General features: G+C 50.3%; 1 protein-coding gene across 1 annotated transcript in view; it reads left to right on the forward strand.

The window, feature by feature from the left end:
* The window catches only part of LOC307090767 (integrin beta-3-like), a 47,250-nt gene that overhangs the window by 3,623 nt on the left and 20,999 nt on the right, over positions 1 to 22,628 (forward strand). The window contains exons 5-10 of the mRNA XM_079757534.1: positions 6,296 to 6,458; positions 6,857 to 7,018; positions 7,237 to 7,332; positions 8,466 to 8,555; positions 10,024 to 10,158; positions 21,634 to 22,078. Coding sequence (XP_079613660.1) covers positions 6,296 to 6,458; positions 6,857 to 7,018; positions 7,237 to 7,332; positions 8,466 to 8,555; positions 10,024 to 10,158; positions 21,634 to 22,078 — 1,091 coding nt within the window. The remainder of the gene's footprint in view (positions 1 to 6,295; positions 6,459 to 6,856; positions 7,019 to 7,236; positions 7,333 to 8,465; positions 8,556 to 10,023; positions 10,159 to 21,633; positions 22,079 to 22,628) is intronic.

Raw genomic sequence — 22,628 nt, forward strand, 5'->3', positions numbered from 1 at the left:
CTCCCTAGTTGATAAGGAGTGGAGCCTATGGTAGATCCGGTGTCCCTTCATCGTGGAATGCAGAGGAAATCACACTTTGACGTCAGCGAAAGAACGCAGATTGAGTTCGGAGCAGAGTAGACACTTTCACACACTGGTTGGTGGACACCGGCAAAGAACTAGGATTTGACACCTGTCTGCATTTTAGAGTTTTTGAAAACCAAGACAGTAGATTTGTATTAAAATGTTGTTATGTATTTCAGAGAAACTGTTCTGAGATATCGCGGAAAGAAGGAGGAAGAGTCTAGAAGCTAGACGCTCCTAACACAAATGATACTGTAGTGCCGGAGGAAAAGGAGGACGTAGGCAGCGTAATAATAACTGTTTTAATCCAAAAACGACAGAGCAGAACAATCACTCGCAGCGCATGGCAAGAACTCGTGCAACCGCATAACCCGTCCCCCTAGACCCCCGTGACTCATAGCCAGTTCCCTCCCACTCGATCAGTAAGAGGGGAACACAAACCCATAATGTAGTCACTACACCAGCCCCCCCAGTGTTCACCTCAATATTCAAAATCCCCGCGGCGAGGAGGGCGTATGGCCCGGACCCTACGACTGTAGGCAAAGTCAGGAGGTGCGGGAGGAGGTGTGACATCGTCCATCACATCCTCTTGTTGTGCGGGGCGGGGGGCAGCGTCGACCCGAGGGCCGCAAGCTGTGGGGGCTTGTAGGGGTTGGAGGGGGGAACGGCCACGGCGTGGCAGGGGGGGTAGGACGGGGGGGCGGCCCCTGAGTGGTGGCAGAGCCAAGTCCGGGGGCAGTTCAAGGTCCAAGTGAGCCGGTTTGAGGCGATCAACAGACACACACCCCGGCGTACCCCCCATATCAACCATGAAGCTCTTGGCTCCTGCCTCGATGACACGGAAGGGTCCGTCATAGGGAGGTCGTAGCGGAGCCCTGTGGCCGTCGTGGCGGATGAAAACGTAACCCGCAGACTGCAGCTCCGGGGGCACCCGCGAAGCAGGGACGCCATGCCGCGTGGTCGGGACCGGGGCGAAGGCCCTGGCGCCGTCCAGCAGGGAGGCACGCTGAGTGGAGGCGGACCAGGGCTCCGTCGGCTTGGGGATGAAGTCACCAGGGACCCGCAGCGGCTGTCCGAACACCAGCTCAGCCGACGATGACCGGAGGTCCTCCTTGGGCGCCGTCCTGAGCCCCAGCATGACCCACGGCAGTTTGTCGAGCCAGTTGCTGTCCATGAGGCCGGCCCGAAGGGCGGCCTTCATGGAGCGATGAAAGCGCTCCACAAGTCCGTTAGCCTGTGGGTGGTAGGCGGTAGTGCGGTGGAGCCGGACCCCCAGATTCTCTGCTACCGCCGCCCACAGCCCCGAAGTAAACTGCGGGCCGCGGTCAGAGGAGAGGTCAGCAGGAGTGCCGTAGCGGGAGACCCACACCGCGATGAACGCCCGGGCCAGGTCGGGGGCTGTCGTTGAGGAGAGTGGGACTGCTTCCGGCCAGCGGGTCGTCCTGTCCACCATGGTAAAGAGGTAGGTGAAGCCGTGCGAGGGGGGCAGGGGTCCCACCAGGTCCACGTTGACATGGTCGAACCTCCGCTCGGGCACCGCGAACTGTTCCAGGGGGGCCTTGACATGGCGATGCACCTTGGCGCGTTGACAGGCAGTGCAAGTGTCGACCCAGGACCTCACATCCCTCTTGAGCCCGTGCCAGACGAACTTCGCTGACACCAGCCGTGAGGACGGTTTCCTACCCGGGTGAGATAAGCTGTGCACCGCCTCGAAGACGGGGCGTCTCCAGTTGGCGGGGACTACTGGCCTTGGCTGACCCATGGAAACGTCGCACAGGAGCTTAGCCCCTGTGTCACTGAAGAGCACCTCCTCCAGGCGCAGCCCTGTGTTCGACGACTTTAGAGCTTGGACGGAGGGGTCGGCAGCCTGATCCACAGCCATGCGGGAGTAGTCCAAGTTCAGCTGGACCGCACCGACCACCGCCCTGGAGAGACAATCGGCGACCACGTTGGACTTCCCAGCCACGTGCTGGATGTCTGTGGTGAACTCGGAGATGTAGGAGAGTTGGCGCTGCTGGCGGTCGGACCAAGGCTCCGTGGTTTTGGACATGGCGTGTGTGAGCGGCTTGTGGTCCACGTAGGCCGTAAACTCACGGCCTTCCAGCAAAAAACGGAAGTGTCTGACCGCGAGCCACAACCCGAGGAGCTCCCTGTCGAAGGTGCTGTACTTGCGCTCTCTGGGAGACAGCTGGCGGCTGAAGAATGCGAGTGGCTGCCAGGCATCCCCAACCCACTGCTCGTACACCGCCCCCACGGCAAAGTCTGATGCGTCCGTGGTGAGAGCAGTGGGCGCAGAGGGTGAGGGGTGGGCCAACATGGCCGCGCGGGCCAGGGCCGCCTTGGCGTCCTGGAAGGCCTTGACACGTTCCGCCGTCCAGTCGACCGGTTGTTTCAGAGCCTTGCTCTTCTGGGCCTCGTACAGTGGGTGCAGGATGTGAGCTATGTGGCGGAGGAAGCGATAGTAGAAAGTCACCATCCCGATGAACCCCTTGAGCTCGCTGACTGTGCAGGGGCGTGGGAAGGCTGCAACAGCTTCTACCTTCGAGGGTAGGGGGGTCACACCCTCCGCGGAGACCTGATGCCCGAGAAAGTCAAGGGTGTGTCGTCCGAACTCACACTTCGCCGGATTGACAATCAGCCCATGTTGGCTGAGTCGCGTGAAGAGGGTCCGGAGGTGGGAAAGGTGCTCCTCTTCTGTGGTGCTCACGACGAGGATGTCATCCAAGTAGACGAAGAGGAAGGGCAGGTCCTGGAGCACCGAGTGCATGAGGCGTTGGAAGGTCTGCACCGCGTTCCTCAGGCCGAAGGGCATCCGCAGAAACTCGAAGAGACCGAAGGGGGTGACGACGGCTGTTTTAGGGACGTCCTCTGGGTGCACCGGCACCTGATGGTACCCCCGTACCAGGTCCACCTTGGAGAAGAAGCGTTTGCCCGCCAGATGCGCTGAAAAGTCCTGGATATGCGGGACTGGGTAGCGGTCAGGCTTGGACGCGTCGTTGAGGCGGCGGTAGTCCCCACATGGGCGCCACCCACCGTCTGGCTTAGGGACGATGTGCAGGGGAGACGCCCAGGGGCTGTTCGAGCGTCGAACAATGCCCACCTGCTCCATGTGCGCGAACTCCGCCCTGGCGACGGACAGATTCTCTGGGTTGAGGCGCCTGGCCCTGGCGTGGAGGGGAGGCCCATTGGTCTCGATGTGGTGCTCCACACCATGCTTCACCGTGGGAGCGGAGAAGGTGGGCTTAGTGAGGTCAGGGAATTCGGCGAGCAGCCGAAGGTACTGGTCGCTGTCGGCGAGCGTGTTGGACAACCCGCTGTAGATCGCCTCCCCCTGCGTACAGGCGAAGGAAGCAAAAGTCTGCGAGTTGACCAGGCGCCTGTTCCCCACGTCCACCAACAGGTTGTGGGCGCACAGAAAATCAGCGCCCAGGAGGGGAAACGTGACAGCAGCGACGACAAAATCCCAGGTAAAGCGTTGTCCACCGAAGCAAACATCCACCGCTCTAGTGCCATAGGAACGGATAGGCGTGCCGTCTGCACCCACCAACTGCGGACCGTGCTCCCCCTTCGCCACCTCCGATCCCCCTGACGGAATGATGCTCCATTGGGCACCCGTGTCACAAAGGATTCTGCGACCGGAAATGGTGTCTTTTATGAAAAGCAGCCTGTTGGTGACACCAGCGCTCAGGGCTACTACCGAACGCCGGCCCTGCCGTTTCCCGCCGGTCCAAAGGAGCAGGGCGAGCGGCATCGTTTGGCCTTGGCGCCAAAAGTGGCGTGGTAGAAACAATGGCCCACAGCGTTACCCTGCTGGCCCGAGGGTCCGGCGTCGTCCTTCGCTCTCCTGCGACGGTCCGGCGGTGGAGCAGCCGCGGGAGCCAGCAGGTCCGGGGACCGTTGAGGCATGGCCAAGACGAACCGGTCTGCCTCCCTGGCCAGGGCGTGGGGTCCAACGATGGTGGTGTTAGCAAGCGCCATCCTGACCTGAGCTGGCAGTGCGCGCATAAACAGCTCCGTGAAGAGGATCATGGGGTCTTCTGTACCGAGCAGGTTAAGCATCCTCTCCATACGTGCAGAGGGCCTCTCGTCTCCCAAGTCCGACATGTCAAACAAGCGGCGCACCCTCTCTGCGGTGGACAGCTCAAATGTCTCCAGGAGCAGGGCCTTGAGGCGCTCATACTTGTTTGTCGCCGGGGGGGCGGACAGAAACCCCACCACACGCGCTGCGGTGGAGCTGCCTAACATAGCCACAGCATGGTTGTACCGGTCGTCGTCGTCGGTAACGTCGCTTTTATAGAAATGTGCCTCTACTATAGTGAACCATGCAGCAGGCGTTGAGTCCCAGAACTCTGGCAGCTTAAGAGTGGGGGTGCGCACGACCTGCGTCACCCTGACAGGAGACGGTGATGTCTGCCGCTTTGAACGTCTTCCTCGGGCGGACATGTTGCAGAATTGCAGTGTTCGCTTGTGCGGTTTTTGTAAACGAATAAATAACAAAAACGAACGTCGGGGTCACCAATGTAGTGCCGGAGGAAAAGGAGGACGTAGGCAGCGTAATAATAACTGTTTTAATCCAAAAACGACTGAGCAGAACAATCACTCGCAGCGCATGGCTAGAACTCGTGCAACCGCATAACCCGTCCCCCTAGACCCCCGTGACTCATAGCCAGTTCCCTCCCACTCGATCAGTAAGAGGGGAACACGAACCCATAATGTAGTCACTACAATACCTAGAAAGGATTGTGTACTTTGTGGTGAGGATGTAGGTTTTGTACTGTTACTCAGAACTTCTGCTTTTCTTTTTTGGGCCGTCTGATGAGAAGAGCTTAGAAAGAATTGAGAAAATATTTTAAGTTTAAGTTGATGTTTCAGACCAATCTTTAGCCTTGTGGTCTTTCACCCGTAGAATCGACATGTTTGAGTGCTAAACAAATATGGTACAACAGAGAAAGAATATCACTGTGGAACATCCACAGAAAACAAACACAGAAACATTAGAAGAATATATATATTCTGTTCCATTGGATGTCATTAAGATACAGATGTGTAAACTGTCAGGCAATGAAATGTTGTTTCTAAGTTGTTTGAGAACATAGATAGCGGGAATCTTCAGTGTTCGCGGCTGATGTTGGTTGTGAAGCTTTGGTTATGGGCTCTCAAGTCTCACGCATTCGGCGTGAGACACACGCTATTCAACCCATGTTCACACGCCACATTTCGTATTTCTCACGCAGAGAAATTACCAGTATAGCGCCTACCAATTTGCGCGGCTATTTAACAGTGGAACAGGTAGGAATCAAATGGGTTCCCCGTACGTAGGGTAACCAGACGTCCTCTTTTGCCCGGACATGCCCTCTTTTTGAAACACTTCAAAATCGTCCTGGATTTTATTTCAAAGCCTCATACATGCGTTGCGTTTTTCTGGGTTGTTCACAATAGTTAGGCTACACCCTCCCCTACTCAGTTCTGTTCGCTTTGCACTACGGGACGTGAGTAGGGGAGAGGTTAAGTAGAGCCTTCAGATTGGACGGTTTGACTTTAGAGTTAACGTCATGTTTTGTATTTACCATTATTGTTTTATAGGGACAAACATTAACAAATTTCTCCTACAGGGGATTGATAAAGTTCTATCTATTGAACAGAAACAAACACTTGGTCATACTTTGCACACTTTACCACAGCATTGGCCTACTGAATGCAACAGATATATTTTAAGCATTGGACTGAATGCCACATAAATATATATTTATGTTTTTGCACGTTTGCAACATTTACAATTTCAGGGAAAAGTATATGCCTCTACTGGTGTTGCCTAGGCCAATAGACTTTTGAGGCAGTGCTGTTTCTGAATATAAGTGTTAAGGGCCAATAATGCTTACTCTCATATATTAGTCACCATGTCTCTGGACACATTTGTATGCAGTCACATGTTATAGACATAAAATCTCACTCTGAACTCAAAACTTGAGAGCCCTGAGTTAACATCAAGAAGTCTCTCTGTTTTATTTTCCATCCCTGTCTCGTAATCCAACATATATCAGGAGGACATAAATAAAGGACTACATCATTTTTCTAAAATAGGATAATAACAACAACAAAGTAATTTGTGGATTTTAACTCATCAATCAACAAACCAATCATTGGACGATGTGCTTAGCTGAATGATGCAAAAAACGTGCCGCAAGACAGTCGCACTGGACCAATCAGTGAGCGGCGTGTGTTTGATTGACAGTATCAACACCACCTGCCTGCCCCAGTTTGGCTACAAGCACGTGCTGTCGCTGACGGGGGAGGTGGAGCGCTTCACAGAGGAGGTCAGGAAGCAGATGGTGTCCAGGAACCGGGACTCACCTGAGGGGGGCTTCGACGCCATCATCCAGGTCGCCGCCTGCAAGGTGAGGGGACCGTGTGCACGTACACACACATGAATAACAAACACGCACGCACACACACACAAGGGATGCTAATGGATGTTAACCGCCATTAACATCCAAGTAGAGACTGGAATTGTATCTTCTTATACACATGACATAAATGCTCATTGCTCATTGATTTCCCAAATCAGTTCAGTTCAACTTTATTATCAGGACATATATTACTATATTTGGTGCTATAGCATTTGGAACATTGCAATATAACTAAAATAATGTTTTATTATACGAGTGTTGCTACATTTCTAACGGAGGTGTGTGTGTGTGTGTGTGTGTGTGTGTGTGTGTGTGTGTGTGTGTGTGTGTGTGTGTGTGTGTGTGCGTGCGTGCATGCTTGCACGTGTGTGCGTGTTATGAACCAGGACCGGATCGGCTGGAGGACCGGAGCGTCTCACCTGCTGATCTTTGCGTCCGACGCCAAGGCCCACATGGCTCTGGACGGCCGCGTGGCGGGAATCGTCCGCCCCAACGACGGGCAGTGTCACCTCAACGCCCGTAACATGTACAGCATGTCCACCATCATGGTCAGTCTGTGTGTACCGCATCTTCATTTGTGTTTCTCAATGTGCTTTTGTATGTTTGTATCTACATGGGTAGGAATGTATTTGTATCAAAGTGTGTGTGTGTGTTTGTGTGTGTGTGTGTGTGTGTGTGTGTGTGTGCGTGCGCAAGTGGGTGTGAGTATGTGTGTATGTGTGTGTGCACGTGGGTGTGTTTTCATGTGGGTGTGTTTGTATCTCAGGACTACCCCTCTCTGGCTCTGATCAATGAGAAGATGTCGGAGAACAACATCAACCTGGTATTTGCTGTCACCCAGTCGGTCGTCTCTCTCTACCAGGTGAGTCGCTGACACACTTAGCCTTTACGTTCAGCACAAACTGGTCTCGCGTCCAGTTCATTCTTCATCTTTAATCTATTCTTGTGCCGGGCTTATAAAGCACAGCACATGTGCATGAGACATGGCAGATGTTAAAGAATATCACAAAGCAGGACACTAATCAATTTAGTAAATTAATGAATGAAAGATGAATCCACCATGATGTTGGATTCAATTAAATTATTGTCATTATGCAGTAAAATTATGATACAATGAAATGCAGTTTGCATCTTAATGTCCAAAGTTGCGTGAATGGCAGGCAAATCGCTCCCCACATATATCAATGGTAAAATTGAGACACAATTCCCAATATATATAGTAGTATAAAAATATGTGAACAAAACCTATAAAAAATAAAAGATCCACAAGAGGTTGGCCAAGTCAAGCTTGGTTTAAGCTACAGGGCTATAACTGCTTAGCTACAAATGTTCTATGGCTAAGTCGATTTGTTGCGAGGCGTCTCCATTCAGCTACTGTCTGGGCCTGTTTCTCTGTATGCTACAAAACATGGTTTCTGTAAAAGGAGAATGTGTGATCACATTACCGGGAGGAACTGTCTAAATGGGTCTGGGATTTAAAAAATAAAATGGAACCTGGAAAGTGTTATAATCCAGTTGGAAAGAACAGTGGAAACCTTGTGGTTTTTGCAACATTGAATTATTCACCAGAACACAGATGAGTACCCTGTTATTACCCAGAAGCCTCAGCCAGCAGCCAGCCCCCCTGGACCTGGCATGTCCCCCGCATTCAACAGCTAGGCTCGGATGTTTTGCAAATAATGACAGTTAAATGACAGCTAATGTCGATTATCAGCAATATTGTTATTCTTTTTTATTCATGAGTTACTGATCAGGTAATGTAACCTCTCAAACACAATGTAAAGAAAGAGTCCTTTATTAACCTCCTTACCTCAACCAGAGTTTAGAAAGCCTAAACTTAAACAAGAAAGTTAATAAATACTCCCTTGGTTGCTCTTTCACAGGCTATTAATAACAGTTATATAACTGGTCTGATCTAATACATAATCATTTTGATACATAATAATGCATAATTCTGCAGTGGCCTGTCTATATAAAGTGTGTTTGTGTCATCAGAACTACAGTGAGCTGATTCCTGGCACTACGGTGGGCATGCTGTCCAAGGACTCAGGCAATGTGATCCAGCTCATACTGAACGCGTACGCAGTGAGTAGCACACACACAGGCATGTACACCCACTCACTCTTACAGACCCACATAAATATACTGGTGCACGTGCATATACATCATATGCACATGCTATGCACACACACACACAAACACTTTGATACAAATATATTCATACACACGTAGATACAAACATACAAAGTCAATTAAATTAGGTTTCACTCTTTATCACAGTTACAGTCTGAAAGGGCTTTACAGGCCATATATTGATGACTCCCCCGAAGACCCAACCCCCCTAATTGACCTACATGGTAGCATTACAAGTAAACATAAAAAAAAACTAAACTGTCTGGTGAGCAGGTTGGTAGCCATCAGGCGAGTCACGACCACAGCAACACCCTAAAACAGAGACAGCATGATGGTTAGATGGGGCAGGGTGAACAACGAACATGGAGGACACCTCTAATCTAGTACCAATCTGCAGCAGGGGTAGGCTAGTGCTGGCTAACCCGTAGAGTTAGTTGTAATGAGGGCTAAGGGACACTCCTAGGAGCCAAATAAGAGAGTAAAGGGGAAGCTTTTAAGTTTAGATTGGACATTTTCAGGAGAGTCAGCTCCCGTGATTACTGGCGGCAGTTCCACAGATAGGGCATTTGATAAAAGAACGCTTTCTTCTGATTTTGTAATCTTTTTGTGATCTTTTGTAAGTGAAAGAAGGTCAGCTCCTAAAGGACAAAATTAGTCCTTCAGGTAGGATAGTGCTAATCATGCAGGATTATATAGGGAAGTGGTAGCAGCTGACCTTGCAGTAATTAGAAGCCAGTTGAGGGAGGAGAGGATAGGAGAAATGTGGTTGAATTTTGGAATTCTAGTAGTTCTAGGAGTCTAAGAACAGCGTTGTGCACATTCAGGAGGCTTTTCCTGGTGAGATTCTATAAACAGGACAACACTGCATTACAGTAATCTAGCCTAGAAGATAAAAATGCATGGAGAAGCGTAACAAAGCATACGGTCAAGCAAGGGCCCAAGATTTTCGAAACACAGAACTTTTGGAGATTGCAGAGCCCTCACAAAGTGCGGCGTCCAGATCGAGAGCTTCTCTTTGGTCTCCACACGCACGACATCAAAGCGCTGGATTTGCTTGTCATTCACACCATATATGAATCTCATTGGAAGACACAATCTCAAAAACAGAAACATTTATTATCTTTCCCTAGTGCTGTTGAGAGACAACCTGAGGCATTATCCACGGGTTTGAGGAGAAACTTGTTAATGTCAGTTTGTAGTCAGTACCTTCTCTAGCATGGCTACAAATGGAGTTGTTACATGGGTGTGGACTAAATTGGTGTGTGTGTGTGTGTGTGTGTGTGTGTATGTGTGTGTGTGTCTGTGTGTGTACGTTTGCGTGTGTGTGTGTGTGTACGTGTGTGTGTGTGTGTGTGTGTGTGTGTGTGTGTGTGTGTGTGTGCGTGTGTGTGTGTGTGTGTGTGTGTGTGTGTGTGCATAGAAAATCCGCTCCAAGGTGGAGCTGGAGGTGCTGGGGGTCCCCGAGGAGCTGTCCCTGTCCTTCAACGCCACCTGTCTGAACGGACAGCTCAACCCGGGACTCAAGTCCTGCTCCGGACTCAAGATCGGAGACACGGTTGGTTTATGTTCAACTATGTGACCCCTGATTGGTGGAGCTGATGGAGAGGGCGGAGGAGCTTTTATGGGGAAAACGTTACACTTCAACACATGACAACAGTACTTCTATGCAATCAGAAGCAATTTTTTATTAAGATGCCAACTTCTGTGTTCATGGGTTGTTATGTTTGTGTCCTCATCAGTCACCTCCTCAACAGCCAACCCACCTCCGGTCCTATCTTTCTATGACCTGCCAGAGTGTCTTTACTCTGGCATAGTGTCATTACTTTCTAAAGTCATTCACATTTTTTCCTTATCTTCCTTTTCCTTTGTCTCCATAAAGATGTGCGTTCTAATTCGATGTGCATGTCATGTAACTATCTAAGGATGCAAAGTTCATGTAACTGTAACCCAAATGTCCTGCTGTCTCTCTATGACCCTGGACTCTGCGTTGTGTTTGGTTGTTTGGTGTGATGGGTAGAGAAGGACCACGGGACACAGTTGTTCGGGATTGTGGGAGACGCTTGGCAATTTATTCCCCAACAGTGGAAAGTCTTCAATATAGCCTTGTATCTTGTATCCATGAGGGTCAAACACAAAACAAGATGGCACCCACACGAACTACGTTGGCGCACACACGTGAACTACGGTGGCGCACAAGGGACACAATATTAAAATCGCGGTAAACAGCGCCACATGGTGGCCTGTCTAATTAACAACCTTACATCTACCCCTTCTTTACTTGATGGCGTCTCAGCCATCAGGATAAGCAAAACGGAACACTGGTCGCCATGCAAAGAACAGTCAGTTAAACAGCAGCCAATGAAAACAAACAAAAAACGTGATGACTATGTGTCCTGCATTGAGAATGTGTGTGCACCAAGGGCCCTCTCAGGATATGGCTTCGTTGTTTCACGTAAGCCCTGCTGCTCTTCTTGCTTTGGCCCTTTGCCACAACTCCCATCACCTTTCTCTCTTTCTCCGGCCGTCCTCTGACATCAAGACTTGTGACTCGCAAGATAACTTTTTCGGGGGACGTCGGGTCCTCTGTGGGTTTCTCCTAGCACTTGTCTTTTCCTCCTCTCCTTGATCCATTTGTCCATCATCCAAATCCTCTTCCTCCATTACTGTGTGTCCATCCACCTGGCCATCTGTTGTCCAAGGTAGAACGGTCTCCACAACTTCCTCTGTGTTGTACATCTCCTCATCCTCTGCTGTATCCGACTCAACCTCCTCTCCTGTCACTTCACCAGCCTGTTCCACTGGAAGGAACATACACTGTGTAAGGAGGTTGCGGTGTAGCACTCTCTCCCTTTTGCCATCTTCTGATCGCACCACATACACAGGCGTGCTGGGCTGTTTCTTCACCACAATGTATGGACATGACTCCCATTTATCTCCGAGTTTCTGCCGGCCCTCCACATGACACGCTTTGATGAGGACTCTATCCCCTGGTCTGAAGTCTTGACCCTTTGTCTTTTTGTCGTAGTGCTTTTTCTGCTGTGCCTTAGCATTCCGAGAAGTCTGATTAGCCCGGGCGTAGGCCTGTGAGAGACTGTCATGCAGAGTTTGCACATACTCACTGTATTCACATGGCTCATTGGGTGTGGAAGGCCCGAAGACCAGGTCGACTGGGAGTCTGGGATGTCTACCGAACATCAAGTAGTATGGTGTGTACCCAGTGGAATCGTGTTGTGTGCAGTTATAGGCATGTGTCATTGCGTCGACATGCTCATGCCAGCGGGGCTTTAAGTGAGGCTCCAACGTCCCCAGCATGTTCATGAGGGTACGGTTGAACCTTTCAGTGGTCCCATTGCCCTGGGGGTGGTAGGGGGTTGTATGGGTCTTAGTGATGCCAGTACACTTGCACAGCTCCTTAACCATAGCACTTTCAAAGTTGCGCCCTTGGTCTGCATGAAGCTTTTGGGGGAAACCAAACCGGCAGAAGAAGTTTCTCCACAGAACTTTAGCCAATGTGCAGGCCTTTTGGTCTTTTGTCGGGTAGGCCTGTGCATAGCGGGAAAAGTGGTCTGTTACCACAAGCGCATTTTCAATGCCACCCTTTGACTTCTCCAGGCACAAAAAGTCCACACACACAAGCTCCATGGGGGCACTGCTGTGGATACTGACCAGGGGAGCCCTGAGGCCTGCAGTTGGAGTCTTCCTTAGACAGCACCTTTCACACTGCTCACACCAAGCCTTGATGTCCTGGAACATTCTTGGCCAGTAGAATCTCTCTCTTATCATCTGCAACGTCCTTTCAAATCCTAGATGCCCTGAGTCATCGTGGAGAGCAGTCTTGACCGTTGCACGTAGCTTCTCTGGCAGCACCAACTGCTCCACTACTCCCCTTCGGCCGTCTTGGATGCAGCGGTACATGATACCGTCCCTTATCACCACACTCCTCCACTCTTTTAAGAGAAGGCACACTTGCCCACCACCACTTATTCTCTCGCTGCGGTTTGGTTTGTGGTTTAAAGATTTAAAGTGCAAGACAGGGCCAATGACAGGGTCCTCCTTCTGCCCCACACGGATCTCCTGTTTTGTCATGGCAGGCAGTGATTCTGTCCCCACCTCTTTATAGGGCTCACTAGACGTTGGCCGTTGAGGGTTTGGTGGTTGAGGGTCTTCGGTGGTCTTTCCAGGGGAGCCGCCTGGTTCTTGGGTGGGCTGTGCCTCTACGCGCTCATTCTCACTGGTTGCTACCCGCTGAGGACAGGTTCGTAGGACCTGCGTGACCTCCTTGTTGGACATACGGGAGAGGGCGTCAGCATTTGCGTTACTCCGTCCCCTTCGATACTGAATGTCAAAGTCGAATGCAGAAAGCCGAGACACCCACCGCTGGCCTGTTGCATCCAGCTTGCAGAAGACATCACATATTTGAGTGGGTTGTTGTCCGTTTGGACAGAGAATGGACACCCATATAGATGGTCATAAAACTTGCCTGTCACGGCCCACATCAGAGCAAGAAACTCTAGTTTATGCGCAGGATACCTTGACTCAGCTGGGCTCAAGCCTCTGCTCGCATAGGCTACGACCCTCTCGGTTCCACCCTGGAATTGAGCCAAGACCGCACCAAGCCCCTCTCCCGATGCATCAGTCTGAAGCACAAAAGGCTGGCTGTAATCTGGATAGGCCAGCACTGGAGCAGTTGTCAACTTTTGTCTTAGGGACTGAAAGGCCTTTTCACACTCTGTAGTCCACAAAAAGAGTGGTTCGGGACCCAATCTCTTCTTTCCCCTTATTTTCTTTCTGCGATCACCGGATGTGAGGCGATATAAAGGAGCAGCTATACTTTAGTAGCCTTCAACGTACCGCCTGTAATATCCAGCAAACCCCAAGAACTGCAGCACTTCCTTCCGATTCGTGGGCCTCTCCCAGTCCTTTACCCTGCTGATCTTCTCTGGGTCTGTCTTGATCCCCTCTGTAGACACCAAGTGACCCAAGTACTGCACCTCTTTCCTCACAAGATGGCACTTGGAGGGCTTCAACTTCAAGCCATGTTCCTGAAGCCTGTCGAATACTAGCTGCAATCTTTCCAGGTGTTCTTCAAAAGTTTTGGAGAAAATTATGAGGTTGTCGAGATAGATCAGAAGGTGGGTGAAATTCAAATCCCCAAAGCAGCAGGTCATGAGTCTCTGGAAGGTGGACGGAGCATTCTGCAGCCCAAAGGGCATTCTGTTGGCCTCAAACAGCCCCATGGGAATGCTGAATGCTGTCTTGTGCTTGTCATGCTCTGCCACCTCCACCTGCCAGTAACCAGATGTGAGGTCAAGTGTGGAGAAGTACTTTGCTTGGCCCAGAGCTTCCAGAGCCTCCTCTATTCTGGGCAAGGGGAATGCATCTCTCGTGCTGTAGGAGTTTAGCTTCCTGTAGTCTACGCACAACCTTAGTGACCCATCTTTCTTAGTGACAATCACTACTGGGGAAGCATATGGACTCTTACTAGGCCTGATGACTCCTGTTGCCTCCATCTCCGTCAACAGTTTCCTCACATCTTGCCACTGTGCAGGCGGAATCTTGCGGTACGGCAGTCGAAAAGGCTTAGGGTCAACCAGGGGTATGTCATGTTGCACTGTTTTTGTGTGGCCATAGTCCAGGGGATGCTGGGAGAAAACACCTACATTCCTCTCCACTAGCTGGTTAAGGAGGGAGCGCTCGTGTTCATTTTCGACTGCTGCTTCACTTACATCCACCTTACAATTTGCCACTACCTGGTCCAGACTCAGGCATGCCTCCTTACTACCATTGCTGTGACAGCTACTCTGCTTGTCGTCTGACAATTCCACGACATGGTCCACCAGGAATGCATTGGCCAGATGTGTATGTGGCCTTATCACAATAGCATGCTGGGACAGGTTCATCAGTCTGACAGGGGCACAGCCTCTCTTTACATCAGCACAAACTTTGGCAACCAGGAGATTCTGGGGAAGCTGCAGGGAGGAGTTGCCTTCAATCAGGGCAGTATACGTCTTTCGCTGTGGGCCAGCTTTTATCTCACACCTTAAGTCTCTTTCTTTCCCTGCAGGAATCCGTATCTTACGGCCAGTATACACAGCAGGGCCAACCATGTCATCCGTTACACCACAGTCAGTGCTGTCAATCTCCAGTAGAGCGGTGTACCACTCTGGGTGGTTTTCCTTAGCCCTATGAAGAAACTGCTGGCTGTAGGCTGCTCTAAGGTGCCTCCTGGAGGCACGGATGACATTTGTTCCCATGAGCAAAGGAACAGAGGAGCGATACTCAGAATCAGGGACAACAAAGGCAGGCACAGTCTTGAACTCTTTTCCCAGTGCTTTCAAATTAATGTGCAGGACACCATAGTAGGGCACAATCTGACCTGCTGCGCCCTCTATGGGTATTTTAGAAGGCTGCAGCTTTCGGTTCTTGAGGATTGGATGGTTGCACCAATATCCATGAGTAATACTGGTTATCTGAGAGCCAGAGTCCATGAGAGCTTTGCACTTCATCCCATTGACCTCTACTTCCCCCTCGTTCCTAGGACCCACTAATGGGGTGTCCTCAGCGACAGTTTCCTTACTCTGCTGTGGGGGGTCTTGCTGCTCGCCCATGGTTTCCCCTGCAACCACAGGCTCTAAGCATTTAAATGCTGAGCTGAATTGGGTGTGTTCTCCTCTGCAGGTGTCATAGGCTGTTGCGGGCAAGTCCAGGATAGGCTTGGATCAGGGAGCACCGCTCTGCAGACACGGGCTGTATGCCCTTGCTTCCCACACCGGTAGCATGCAAAACTTGAGTTCTGGTTTGCAGTGCCAGCAGGTGCCTGGACTCTTAATGGGGGAACAGTGGGTGGGGCATCAATTTTTGATTCCAGGAGCGACAGCTTGGCCATCTGCTCCTCTTGGGTAGCAGCCATTCTCTTGACCATCTCTGTCAACTCTGACCACTCTGTGTTATGCTTTGTCCTTTCTGTCCTCACATTTGTGCCACCCTCTGGTGTAACATGTACCTGTGCATATGTTTTCTTTGCCTTATGTTGCGACTGGAACTTTTTAGTCTCTTTTGCTAGGTTCCTGAGCTCGTCTTGTAGCTCTCGGAAACTCCAAAGCCTGGGCTTCATCGGTGCGATCCTTACATAGACCTCCTCATCATTAAGCCCTCTCAAAAACTGTCGGGTGAGTTTACTATCGCGGTCTGGGAAAGGTCTCCCCCCTTCTTGACTTTCTTCCACAGCCCGCAGCTTTGCCTCCAGTGCAATAGCATAAGAGCAGGGCGACTCTCCTGTCCTCTGGTTACGCTCGTAGAAGTCAGCTAGTGGATCTATGGAGCTGTGGGAGTCCCCATACTCTGCCATCATTTCCCTAAATGCTTTCTCAGGGGTTTGGTCATTGGGATGTAGATTCAGAACCAGCTTCCTGGCCTCACCACTCAGGTGTCGCACAACAGTAGAGAAGCGAAGGTGCATGGGGAGCTCAACCGCCTCCAGGAGATACTGCATGTCACGGACCCAGTCCTCTACCAAAATCTTGCTGTCTGCATTACCAGTGAAGACTTGGACATTTTTCACCTGGTGAGTTTGCATGAAACCACCATAGGCAGCCGGTGGAAGGCTCGGGTTGGTGAGAGCTCTGCTAGGTGGTCTTTGTAGTGGCTCAGAAAGACTGGGGTGCATATGTGGGATGGATGATGGATGAAACGGTGTTGGCTGGGGGAAGACATTGGGATACATGCCGGCTTGAGGGTATGATGCAGATGTTGGTAGATAGGCTGGGGCAGGGGCATGGGTAGGAGCCGTGTGGTCAAAAGCTGCATAAATTACATCCAGTGGAATTTGAACGGTAGATTGTGACGTATGCATTTGGGGGTTAGGTCCATAATCTGGCCGTTGGAGGGTCTGCCCAGCAGCATGGGGGTTACTCGTAATGTTCATTACTCGGGGTGGTTGAAAGCTTGGCACGGGTACTTGGGGTGCTGGGGTGGGATATGCATAATTGGTGTGGGCCAGAGAGTTAGGCTGAACAGTATGGATTGGATAAGGGGGGGTAATTGGATGGTTAGTGGGCTGCTGTACAGCTTGCATTTCCGGGAAGCCGGGGCGTGAGAAGCTTTGAGGCGGCAGCATGGTTGTGGAATCACGCATGCTGGATTGAGGCAGGGGGGCAGAGAGCATTGGTGACTGGACCGCGGCCTGGGGCACTAGAGAGGTTACACTGGACAGGCTGTAATCTGACCTGTCGGTCTGGTAACTTGGTCTCGCACCAGGGCTGTTGTCAAGGCAGAGTGGGGGTACGTGCATTGAGGCTTCCGGTGATTTGTACCTATGACCTGAAGTACTACGGTGATCGGTATAAGGGGATGGAATTGGAGGTTTTGGGGTAGGCTGTGAGCCTGATGATGTGAACATATGAGCTGGGGTACTACGATGATCGGTATAAGGTGATAGAATTGGAGGTTTTGGGGTAGGCTGTGAGCCTGATGATGTGAACATATGAGCTGGGGTACTACGATGATCGGTATAAGGTGATAGAATTGGGGGTTGTGGGGTAGGCTGTGAGCCTGCTCCTGAATCTGTGGGGTTCCAGCTGGTCTGATGGTCTTGGGTGTGAGAGTGTAGTGGAGCATTTGCAAACCTGATGGATCGGTTGGTCGTCTTCGGCCTCACTGATTGGTCGTGGTTTACTGTGTTCCCGTCAGCTGTTGCGCCCTGACTCAAAAGGGGGGTTAAAGGACCATAGTCGTGGCTTGTTTCAGGCACTGGGGAATGTTGGAGACCTGGTGCCACAGCAGAGGGGCCCTCAGGCTCTGATTGGGAATCTACATTAACGCTCCACATTCTTCCTATTTTTTTATTTTTTATTTTTTTTTGTGTATTTGTGTTATCGTTAGTCAAAATCCTGTTTGTAGTGTGTTGAAAAGGAAAGGAAAAGGCATAAACTGCGTAACACAAGTATCAACCAGGAATAGACCTCAAGTCAATTAAATCAAGAACACAGCTCTATCGCAATAACAATGAAATAAACCAACAACAACAGCTTAATATCAGTCACAGAACGTTCACCCAGAATCACAAACCTCAAATTAACACAGCAAACCAAGGTTCATCACAGCCTTTAAAGGATATATTGCAGAAGGTTTGTATCCTGCCAACACAGCTTCACAGGCGGTAGTCGCTTGGTCCAACACGATGTCCACTCAGAAATGGCAAAACAGTTCAATACCTTAGCAAAGTGGGGGATGTTGCCGTCGGTTTCTTTGCGATCTTAGAGCACCACAATCCGGGTCACGGCACCAAAGATGTAACCCAAATGTCCTGCTGTCTCTCTATGACCCTGGACTCTGCGTTGTGTTTGGTTGTTTGGTGTGATGGGTAGAGAAGGACCACGGGACACAGTTGTTCGGGATTGTGGGAGACGCTTGGCAATTTATTCCCCAACAGTGGAAAGTCTTCAATATAGCCTTGTATCTTGTATCCATGAGGGTCAAACACAAAACAAGATGGCACCCACACGAACTACGTTGGCGCACACACGTGAACTACGGTGGCGCACAAGGGACACAATATTAAAATCGCGGTAAACAGCGCCATATGGTGGCCTGTCTAATTAACAACCTTACATAACTATTAAGAATCATTATGAGGCAGAAGGGACGTATACGTTACCCAGTACCTGGGCCAGAGGCTAATTTTGAAGTACAAATTTGTGGTCAGCCAGTGATCTCGGAGGCAATCGCAAGTGCTAATCTGCCTTTAACAGGAAATACACACATTTATATCTGCTTCAGTGGGACTTGTTTGACTTCTCAGGTGTGGTTGACTAATTGTGTGGGTGGCCTCTGTGGCCGAGATTTGCATCTCCCTCATTTGGGCCAGCTGTGTGGTTAGCATCGGGAAAGAATCTACATCTCCTGGATTCTGTTGTGATAGTTAAAGGGACACACACAGTATACAATACAAGATCTAAAGGACCAAAAGCATTGCACGTAAGAACCCCAAACTTAAGAACAAAACATCCCACTTCTACTCCAAAGTAGCCCCAGACAGCGCGTCTACCAACACATTTTCAGCTCCTTACTTGTGTTTTTTGACAAGGATATAATTTTGAGCAATCATCGACCAGCGCATGAGATGCTGATTATGATTATACATTCTAGACAAAAAGACTAGAGGTTTCTGGTTATTTTAAACCAGAACAGATTGCACGCTGGCCCCAATGTATACCTCAAAACGCTGCAGCCTAACAAACAGTTTTTATCTTACCTCTCCTGCAGAAGAGTGACCTGAAGTAAAATTACAACTTTTGGTTGTAGCGGATGGGTAGAGAAGGAGTTAGGTGACAGTTTCTCGTAAAAACATTATCAATATGCCCTTTCTTACAGCAATAATAGCATTCACGCCAGTCTCACTTGAGTTTCGTATTTTTGAGGGACAGATGGAATGTATACAGCCTGCGACCTTACTGGCCTTGATGTTGGATATACTCATCTTGGGCTTTTTGGAGCAATTAGAAACCTAGTTAAAACAAGTTAAAACAAACTCATCTGCTAAAATTGACCATATTTTTCAGGGAACTCACATTCTGCTCATTGCGGTACATAACAATATTCTCTGGTGAAGAAGATTTGAACATATTAGCAACATGAGTTGTCAGTCGGACTCTAGTTGAGCTAGTTGCCTTGATGGAAGAACACCATTTATCAAAGAAAACCACCTTTTCTAGCTATTTCCTTTTGTATGAGTGAGGAACCTTTGGCTAGACTTCAGGCACGAGTTAATATGCACAAAGTACAGTTTCTCCAAAAAACTAAAAGTGAGGGACAGAGGTGGGGACTGGTATGGAAGGGCGTGAGGACAGGTCAGAGGTGCCATTAACTAACAATGGGGGGAAGCCCAGGCCTGTTGGTTGCTTAGCGGCTCCGTCCATCAATTGCTTAAAGAGCAAAAGAGGGTTACAGCCAGACGTCTGGGAGGGAGGGGGGTGAGAACAGGATGAAGGTGAAACATATTTATCAACTAAAAATAGAGCTTAGAGAAAGGGATCTGGCTGGGAGGGGGAAAACAGCTTGAGGTGAAACCATTTATAACTGTCTTACAATTAATACAATCCTAAACACATCCTTATGACAGATATCTACCTAGTCAAAGCTGGGTGTAGCAAGAAAGCTAGGAAAATCAAATAACATATATCGCTAAACAAAACAAGTATAAACAGCAACAGTTTGCAACTATGGCCTTAAGATACTGGGTTTATGAGATCCTAATACCAAGGATCCTGTACGAGCCCAAATGTGTCTTTATATCCCTCCTGCCTCTACACAGCCTAAAGGTCACTACAAGAATATAGAGCTTTACAGTTCAGTCGGTTCCGGTGTTGGCTCTGACCTCTCATGTTATCTGGAACAAAACACTGTTCTGAATGGAAATTAATGTAAGTGTGCATCTAGGATTCCATTGTTGACATTCTTTCCCCGCTTTGGCCTCCTCGCTCGCTCTCAAACGACGTTGCGTCATCATTTCCCTCGGCCTGTTTTCTATTTGTCTTTCATTTCTCTCTCTCTCGCTCTCCCTCCAGACGAAACAACTCCAGCCAACATAACATGACTGCTCCCCGTAAAGTGTCCATATATGGACGTCTTCCCCAGATGTTCCTGTTGTAGCTGCCCCACTCTTAGATGTGTAACCTGATTATTTGAAATGCGATGCCAAGTCAACAGTTACCTTGACCAAACACACATGGGGCTTTCATTCCCCAGCCTAGCCTCCTTCAATTGTTCAAATGTTACCTAGAACGACTTACAATCCAAAAGGATAAGCGTAGAAACAGATGTGGTCCAATGAACTCGATCACGAGGGTTGATGTTTAAATGTTTTCTTGTGTATGTGCCATCTTCTGTATCTCCTCTAACTTCTTACCCTCTCCATCTCCTCCAAGCCCTCACCTCCTCAACCCTTTCCTCTCATCCCTGTTCTCATCTTCACCACCCTCTCATCTCTTCCACCCTCTCATCTCCTCCACCCTCTCATCTCCTCCTCCCTCTCATCTCCTCCACCCTCTCATCTCCTCCTCCCTCTCATCTCCTCTACCCTCTCATCTCCTCTACCCTCTCATCTCCTCCACCATCTCATCTCCTCCACCCTCTCATCTCCTCTACCCTCTCATCTCCTCCACCCTCCCCATCTCCTCCCTCTCATCTCCTCCACCATCTCATCTCCTCTACCCTCTCATCTCCTCCACCCTCTCATCTCCTCCTCCCTCTCATCTCCTCCACCCTCTCATCTTCACCACCCTCTCATCTCTTCCACCCTCCCCATCTCCTCTACCCGCTCAACTCCTCCATCCTCTCATCTCTTCCTCCCTCTCATCTCCTCCACCCTCTCATCTCCTCCATCCTCTCATCTCCTCCTCCCTCTCATCTCCTCCACCCTCTCATCTCCTCCACCCTTTCATCTCCTCCACCCTCTCATCTCCTCCACCCTCAACTCCTCCATCCTCTCATCTCTTCCTCCCTCTCATCTCCTCCACCCTCTCATCTCCTCCACCCTCTCATCTCCTCCATCCTCTCATCTCTTCCTCCCTCTCATCTCCTCCAACCTCTCATCTCCTCCATCCTCTCATCTCCTCCTCCCTCTCATCTCTTCCACCCTCTCATCTCCTCCACCCTCTCATCTCCTCCACCCTCTCAACTCCTCCATCCTCTCATCTCCTCCACCCTCTCATCTCCTCCACCCTCTCAACTCCTCCATCCTCTCATCTCCTCCTCCCTCTCATCTCTTCCACCCTCTCATCTCCTCTATCCTCTCATCTCCTCCACCCTCTCATCTCCTCTACCCTCTCATCTCCTCTACCCTCTTATCTACTCTACAATCTCATCTCCTCCACCCTCTCATCTCCTCCACCCTTTCAACCGTCCCATCTCATCACCTTAACCCTCTCCTCCATCTTTTCTCCTCCATCCCCTCCCCGCAGCCATCTCTTGCACCACCTTCAAATATCTTCTGCCCTCCCCATAACCTCCAGCCTCGCTCTGTACCCCCCAGGTGTCCTTCACCGTGGAGGCGCGTGCGCGCGGCTGCCCCAAGCAGAAGAAGAAGACCTTTGTCATCAAGCCCGTGGGCTTCAAGGACTCCCTCTCCATCAGCGTCACCTTCGAGTGCGACTGCCGCTGCCAGGCCAAGGCCCAGCCGGACAGCCCCAAGTGTCACCACGGCAACGGCACCTACGAGTGCGGCATGTGCATGTGCCACCCCGGGCGGCTGGGGCCGCGCTGCGAGTGCTCGGAGGGCGACTTCAGCCCCCTGCAGAAGGACCACTGCGGCGCGACCGGGGGCGGCGGCGGGGCCGGGGGCAGCGTGTGCAGCGGACGCGGAGACTGCGTGTGCAGCCAGTGCGTGTGCCTGCCCAGCGACTTCGGCAAGGTGTGGGGGAAGCACTGCGAGTGCGACGACTTCAACTGCCTACGCTACAAGGGCAAGCTGTGCTCAGGTAGGAAGCGAGCGGAATCAAAGGTTCCGTTCAGTACTTTTTAAAGAAGCGACCGGCTGGTCCAAAGGATGGAAGGTGTTTTTTAAAGAGACATATTATACCACCAGATGTGAGTGTGATTAGCCGTTACAAGATAGATGGAAAGACGAGCAACGTTTGCTACAGTCCACTGGGTGGCTGTTAGACTGATCTATCCAGCACACATCTAGGTGGAAACGCCCACCTGTGATGTCAGAAGAAGCCAATTTTGCCAATGGCTTATAATGGCTAATCACACTCACACCTGGTGGCGTAATATGTCACCTCGAAGATTCAAGAGCTAATGTTTTGAGTGTAGACTATTGTTAGAGGTGTCATAGCAGTTGACTGCAGCTGCCTCTGTATGAGACAAGTTAGCTTTCAGGTTGTTCCCGGCTTATTTCTGGGGCAGTAAGTGTGTGTGTGTGTGTGTGTGTGTGTGTGTGTGTGTGTGTGTGTGTGTGTGTGTGTGTTTGTGTGTCTGTGTGTCTGTGTGTCTGTGTGTTAATGTGGGGGAAGGGGTAGTTTTTGG

This window comes from Pollachius pollachius, assembly GCF_949987615.1.
Source record: "Pollachius pollachius genome assembly, chromosome: 19".
Taxonomy (NCBI): domain Eukaryota; kingdom Metazoa; phylum Chordata; class Actinopteri; order Gadiformes; family Gadidae; genus Pollachius; species Pollachius pollachius.